The 7,820-nt window shown below is 42.9% G+C and overlaps 1 protein-coding gene across 1 annotated transcript in view; it reads right to left on the bottom strand.

The window, feature by feature from the left end:
* Positions 1-802: 802 nt before the first annotated feature.
* Positions 803-7,820, bottom strand: part of MARVELD2 (MARVEL domain containing 2) — a 31,752-nt gene continuing 24,734 nt past the window's right edge. The window contains exons 5-7 of the mRNA XM_044291716.1: positions 6,645-6,816; positions 3,695-3,745; positions 803-2,475 (exon numbers count right to left, since the gene is read on the bottom strand). Of these exons, the coding sequence (XP_044147651.1) occupies positions 2,356-2,475; positions 3,695-3,745; positions 6,645-6,816 (343 nt within the window). The 3' untranslated portion in view covers positions 803-2,355. The remainder of the gene's footprint in view (positions 2,476-3,694; positions 3,746-6,644; positions 6,817-7,820) is intronic.

Below are 7,820 nucleotides of genomic sequence, written 5' to 3'. Positions count from 1 at the left end.
TCAACAGTATTATACAATGACATTATACACAATATATATGTAGGAAACGGATGAAGCAGCTGCCTGGCCTGGTCTGAGAGAGCTGTCTTGACTAGCCTCAGTAGTGAGGGTTGCACGGGAGGAGGGGGTTGCTGAGGATGAGGGGGTTGCTGAGGATGTGGAGGTTCTGTTCAAAAGATTTAGTTATGCCAATGGCTTTGGTCATATCTGTGGCAGGTTCCATTAGGAGTTTCCGTCACAGATTTCTACGAAAATGCCGAACAAGCTATTTTGCCATTTTGTCTGACAGAATGACTGGTACTATAATGGACACCCAAAGGACCACATTACGGTCATTGAGTCAGTTGGGTGCCGCTGGTGTACGTCACCATGGTGTCCGTGCTTCCATTTTTTTCTCCTTGTTCGTAGATCAGAATAGAAACATGGAACATATGCAATTGCTTACCATCATGACATTTTTCGGTCAAAACTTATGTGGTCATCATTTTTTCTAAGTAGCCAGAACTCTGTTTTTTTTTCTGATACATAGCTGCAAATCCCTCCCATACACACAGATTTTTAAAAAAAAGGAACATTCTGACTGCCTGCTGTCACCACTAGGGGGAGCTTAGAAACATAGTGTACTGTGTTAATATACAGTTCATGGTATTCAGTATGCAGTAGGCTCCCCCTAGTGGTGGCTTTCATCTTTATGGCTTCAGTGGAGATAAGAACTGCATAGTGTCAAACCAATACATGGGGGCAACGCTAAAAAATATATATATATATATATATATATATATATAAATAATCACACATTTTATTTCTAAGCAGAAGAATTCTACTTTAATGTAAATCTGCAGAGAACCATTATGTTCCATTATTACAGTATATATTCCAGAAATATGTCATTGAAATGGCAAGTGTTGCGGCTTGGGACGTGCAAACGGTTTGTTACAAATAGTTTCTTCATTATGAAATAAGAAAAATACAAAAATATACATTTTTTTTTCTGCATAGCCCACATTGCAAGGACTCCCTGTGCATGTACCGCTCTTCACATAACTAAGCTAATCTATCTAACAAACTTCACAATAAAATATTTACAATAAAACAGGTCATTAAAATATGATGCAAAGTTTAAAGGGGTTATCCGGTAATTTATATTGATGACCTTTCCTCTGGATAGGTCATCAACATCAGATCAGTGGGGGTCTGACAGCCGCCAATCAGCTGTTAGGAGCGGCCAGCACTCAGTGAGCGCCACGGCCTCTTCCTAGACTATGTGACATCCATATACGTTGGTCACATAGCCTAGTTGCCATTCAGCCCCAGTAAAGACTTCGGGGCACATTCATTAAGACCGGCGTTTTAGACACCGGTCTTAATAAAGGCCCATAGCTGCTGGTGGTTCCGTTGAAGTGATAAACAGACGCCGGCCTCTCCGTAACTTTGGCGCATCCTGTGCCAGTTTTAAATGTTACATTTAGACGATTTTCTACTCCTAAGACAGGAGAAGAAAATGATGAATGAGACTAAGTGTTGCGCCGCCATCTACCCCTAAAATACGCCTAATTGAGGCATATTTCAGATTAGTAAATGACCCCCGATGTGCTTGGAAAGCTGCCGAAAGCTGGCTGCTCTCACCAGAGCTCCGGTGAGCACAATGGCTCCCTGAAACAGCGGATCAGTGGGGATGCCTGGACTCAGACCCCCGCCAATGTGATAATGATGTCCTATGTGGATAGGTCATCATTATCTGTTCCTGGATAACCCCCTGATTGTGAGAGTAAAGGTGGCCATACAAATCAGGTGAATGTTGGCCCATCCCGCCATGTTCAGCAGTACCGGCCAAACATCTAAGTGTATGGGGGTGCCCAAACTCTCCCCTGATGGCAGCCATTTGGAGGAGGGAGAGAAGAAATGGGCATGTTGAGTTTCAATATGCCTGATCTTAAGAAAGATAAGTCACCACCAGAATAATCTAGCTGCATCTTATTACCCTCATTCACAAAGACAACACAAGAATGCACAGCTAAACTGTCCATGCATGTGAATGGGGATGGGGGGGTTGGGAGAAAATGCTGTTGTCTGAGTGTTCAGCTGATGGATATCTAAGGACAATGGACACCTTAAGGCACTGGTCATATCTGAGGCTGTCCATAGCCCCAAGTGCAAACTGCTTCAGATTAGACAGAAAAATAGTGGTGTATGCAGAACCTGATGGCCCCCCCATTATAAATCAACAGGGACGGTCGGGCACCTTTGTTATCAGCACTACATTATGGCTTTCATCATAAACAGAAGCCACAAGGTAGATGTGAACAGCGCCTATGAAATAGTACCACTAGTTACAGAACTAAATCCTCCAAAAAGCTAATTAAGTCCATCATTCCAGGTCATGACTTTGTCATACTCCTGAATTCTCTGCTTGATGTGAGAAAGCTTGTTCTTTAAGTACTCGCAGCGTTCCTTCTTCTCCAAAAATGTTGGATCCTATTAGAGGAAGAAAAAATAAAATAAAAAAAAAGTTAACGAGCTTGAATCCTATTAGAGGGGAAGAAAAAGTTAACGAGCTTGAATTTCACATAATTGGTTAGGAAAGGACATTCAGCCCGGGTAGGTTGGGACACAATAACTCGCATGTATAAAGGTCAATTAGACACGCCCAGCAATAGAACAGGCCGAGTGCACAAAGTTCATTTTAGGTGGAGGTACAAGACAACACAGTGTTATAATAACAGCGTGATTTTGTCAAAAAAGACAAATATCCAAGGACTGTAGAGATGCACTGTATACATTATCTCACCCCATCCTACATTTCTATGTTTTTAAAAAAAAAACTATTATATTCCATACAATACTATTTAAATACTATACAGAGTGTGGTGGCCCCTGTAATGTATACATCATGGAGAATGCCACATTTAATCTGACCACACATAGAATAGATGTCTGTACAGGCCTGGATAAATTTAGGGGAAGGTGCCTTAAAAGGGACTATGCCATAAATTTTGTTAAAAAAAAAATCTAAATCAAATATTATATCTAATGAAAATCTCTTTCTAACAAAGCTAGAACCAGCCCTGTGTCTCGCATGGATGCAGAGACGTCCCCCATTTATTGCTCTACTACAGTCTTTTCAGGATGTTGGCTCAGGGGACGTGCCCTGTCTGCTGCTGTTCTTTCCCCGTTTCATTTAAACTGAGCATGTGTGACTGCCTCAGTGAGGTGGACAAGAAATAAGGAAAAGAACAAACAGCAGGTGGCGCACAACAGATACATTTTATTGAATAGCTCAATGACTACATAACATTTTTAAATCACAGTATTCAGATCCAGGTGCTGGTTTCAAAAATGGAGAATATTTTTCGTGGCACAACCCTTTTTAGCTACTCGCCGCTACTCTGGCAATTGGTCCTGCCAGGCAGGGGTGGAGGGTCAGCGGCAGGTCCATACCACCAGACACACGGAGCAGGAGAGCAATATGGCAGCTGTCCCACCTGGAGGAGTGGTGGTGGCGGGCACAAACCACCACAATAACAACCCAGCTACAATAATGGAATAATCTAAAATATTTATTAGCAAACTGCATAAATCAGCAATCGGTTAAAGTGGCTGAAAGATGAGTGTTCACTTTACATTCAGTTTGGAAGACGAGTGAGCAAATAACTCGCAACGCAATGACACTTCAGTGTCCACTCCGTATACTCACATTCTTCTTCCTTTGATATTCCTGCAAAACCTTTGAAATCCGTTCATATTCCTGAAAAATTAAGAAAAAAACAATATTTCACTTTAGTATACCACTCCTCATACACACAGATAATGAAATATCGTACGGATTCTCATACCACATAACAGGAAAGATGGTTGATATGTTATATATTACATAGTGGCAGCACGGTGGCTCAGTAGTCAGCACTGGTGCCTTGCAGCGCTGGGGTCTTAGGTTTGAAACCAAACAAGAACATCTATGTGATGTTTATACCTTCCCTCTGTGTTTGCGTGGGTTTCTTCCGGGTACTCCGGTTTCCTCCCACACTTACTGATAGTGAGGATAGATCAGCATAGAAGAGAAGACCGGCACTCACTGTATAGATGCGCTTATATTTTTATTGTCACATAGATATGTATAGCTGTGATGCGTTTGGCTCAAGCATGAGCCTTCTGCAAACATGTTTGAAGCCGAAACGCGTCACAGCTATACATATCTGTGTGACAATAAAAATATAAGCGCATCTATACAGTGAGTGCTGGTCTTCTCTTCTATGCTGATCTATGGGACGCCGGCACGCCCACCACGCCATCACATGGACGGAGTGCCGACTGTTATTTTCTGGATTAAGCGAGGATAGATTGTGAGCTCCATCGTGGACAATGAGTGATGATGATGTCTGTAAAGCGCTGCTGAATATGTCAGCGCTATATAAGTAAAATAAATCATGATTGAAAACAGGAAATCTGGTCTGTAAATGACCCACGGACTCATACAGACAATAAATCCTTGGGCATCTTGGCCAAGGATCCTCGCAGTATCAAGGGGTCTGATCCTGCTAGTATTTTCTGGATTCATATGTTAAAGACGTGAATTGTACATTACTTTCCTTCAACTATGAAATCCCGTCGCAGCAGCCAGCATTAGAATGATTGCAGAGAAATAGGTGGAGCTCGGGAACAGAAGTTATTAGTAGAAACGACAATTAGGCGTTATCCAGCCCAGGTAAAGAACATGTTCTGCCATCATACTCCCATTGAGGTATACCGATTACACCTTCCCTATTGTCGCATATGACAAACATCTGGAATCTTGAAAACCCTAAATGCAGTACAGAATTAGTGTTTGTTGTATAGGTTATTAAACTATTGTTCGAAAATGACTGTACTGAGAGAATACATGTCACACTGTATTGGGTTAGTACTGATGGCCTTCTGATAGGGAGCCTGGCCGGTGAATTATGCCTACCCAGCACTTGGAAGGGGGATGTAGAAACCTGTGGACACATACCATTGTGGCTGGTCCTAGATTTATTTATTGTTTTGCATGGTGAGCCATATTTATTAGCATGCAGTGTTCATTATTACAGTATTACGCTCCAGGGAACTACATTAATCATCATGCCAGAAATATTCAACCCTCCAATGATCACTCACTCTGAATCACTCATAGGCGGCCTTGCTTACTGTTTTGGAACTGAAACATTACATACTACAGTATGTAGACTCCCGTCTACAGAATGGACTTTTATATATTGCATAGTCATTGAAGGCATGGCTAGGACGTGCCACTAAAGTCCTACCGGAGAGGGTCCGACTCCTGTGACCCCTGTTGATCTCTAGAACAAAGTGGCAGACGCTAGAAAAGAGCTGTACCACTTCATCTCCTGTCAGCAGGGGCGAAATTCCTACAGTGACATTTCCTAATGAGCCAATGCCCAAGGGGCCACCCAAGTCAGGTAGGTGGTCATGTGATCAGGATAGCGACGGAAGGGTAAGGCTACTTTCACACTCGCGTTTGGTGCTGATCCGTCATGGATCTGCACAAACGCTTCCGTTCAGATAATATAACAGCATGCATCCGTTCAGAACGGATCCGTTTGTATTATCTGTAACATAGCCAAAACGGATCCGTCTTGACCACCATTGAAAGTCAATGGGGGACGGATCAGTTTTATATTGTGCCATATTGTGTCAGTGAAAACGGATCCATCCCCATTGACTTACATTGTGTATCAGGACGGATCCGTTTGCCTTTGCATCGTCAGGCAGACACCAAAACGCTGCAAGCAGCGTTTTGGTGTCCGCCTCCAGAGCGGAATGGAGACGGAACAGAGCCAAACTGATGCATTCTGAGCGTAATCAGTTTCATTCAGAATGCATTAGGGCAAAACTGATCCGTTTTGGAGCGCTTGTGAGAACCCTGAACGGATCTCTCAAACGGAAAGCCAAAACACCAGTGTGAAAGTAGCCTAAGTTCTGCTCAAAATGTCTTCTCGCCACAGGTAAGTTGAAAGAGGCATTTTAGGTGCAAGCCTGGAGAATCCCTTTAATTCTTCCACAAAATTTAGGATAGGTCATAACAGTCTTCCTGGGTTTAGCAGAGCGGCTCAGAACGCCAGGGAACTAGCTGGGATCAATAAAGGTTTCTGCAAATAATGTTTCCATCATCACTGATAACATCATCCCCTGGAAGGGGGGGGGGGGGACTATTTAATTAACACTTTAAAAACCAACGTGCTCCTGGCTTCATCTACGCCAGGGATGGCCAACCTGTGGCTCTCCAGCTGTTGTAGAACTACAACTCTCAGCATGCCCAGACTGCCTACAGCTATCAACCTACAGATGGGAATGGTGGGAGTTGTAGTTTTACAACAGCTGGAGAGCCGCAGGTTGGCCATCCCTGATCTACGCCAACATATTGTGGATTAAGTAAAATCCACAGAAACCTAGTTCTTAGGCTCCGTCCAGATCTGAAGCCACGAAACTGCACCAGATTAGTTGCCCGACAGGCTCCATTGATAAATTAAGGGATCTCTCAGGGTGGAGGTGGTCGAGTTGTGGAACACGAGCAGGCAATGATCGTTCATTTCCTGCATATCGACCAATGTAAATGGGCCCTAAGTGAAAAACAGATATAGCGGAAACAGTATGTATATTACACTCACATATTCATTGCCTGGGTTTCTGGGTAACTTTCTCATCACTGCATCCAGTTCACTGAACTTTTTCAATACTGCCTGCACCTCAGCCGATAGTTCTTTGTACTCAGAATACTGGTCATTAAACACAGCTTTATATCGATCTCGCTCATCATCCGATTTTATTGCTTGGTATTTCCTAGTAAAAAGAAAAGAAAAATAAATAAAACACTTATATACACACACACACACACACACACACACACACACACACCGGTATGTAGTATATAGGACACAACACGATTCAATGTAATTACAGTAAAGTTAAAGGGAACCTGTCACCGGGATTTTGTGTATAGAGCTGAGGACATGGGTTGCTAGATGGCCGCTAGCACATCCGCAATACCCAGTCCCCATAGCTCTGTGTGCTTTTATTGTGTCAAAAAAACGATTTGATACATAGGGACAGGGGACAGGACTCATTTCAGGTTAATTTGCATATGTATCAAATCGTTTTCTTAACACAATAAAAGCACACAGAGCTATGGGGACTGGGTATTGCGGATGGGCTAGCGGCCATCTAGCCACCCATGTCCTCAGCTCTATACACAAAATCCAGATGACAGGTTCCCTTTAATTTATTCCACCACTTGATAATTCAGAAAACAAACCCCTGGAAAGTCACATGGACATTACCATATATCAACCAAGGCCATGTTTTATATAAGTCTGGGTTTTTTGTGTCCGTCTACCATGTGCTCTGAGCACATCTATCACACAGAGCCAAAAAGCTATTTTTTAAAGGGCATCTGTCAGCAGTAAAACATAATTATTCTCAGCAATGCGGGCACATATGAACATGGGACCAACACAGATGCCTTCAGCTGCCAAGTGCACATGTAACAAGTCAGCCAGTGTCATAGGTACAAATCTGCTGACAGATGCCCTTTAAAATTGCTTTAAAAAAAATATCTGTGAAGAAAGCCTTAAAGGGCTTCTACCATCAGAATTTGTGTTATGTAGCTGAGTGACATTAGCGATGCGCTAATGTCAGCACTACATAAGTGTGTTTTTTACATTTCTCCCTGCAGCCGTTCTGCTAAAATACACACTTTCATAATATGCTAATGAGCCTCTAGGTGCTATGTGACGTAGTCGGCGCAGGCAGGAAGCCGGCACCAGGAGCGTGGCCTTCACTCACTG

Source organism: Bufo gargarizans, chromosome 1, assembly GCF_014858855.1.
Source record: "Bufo gargarizans isolate SCDJY-AF-19 chromosome 1, ASM1485885v1, whole genome shotgun sequence".
Classification (NCBI taxonomy): Eukaryota; Metazoa; Chordata; class Amphibia; order Anura; family Bufonidae; genus Bufo; species Bufo gargarizans.
Note: the sequence above shows the minus strand (reverse complement) of the source record. Positions and strands in the feature narration are given on the sequence as shown.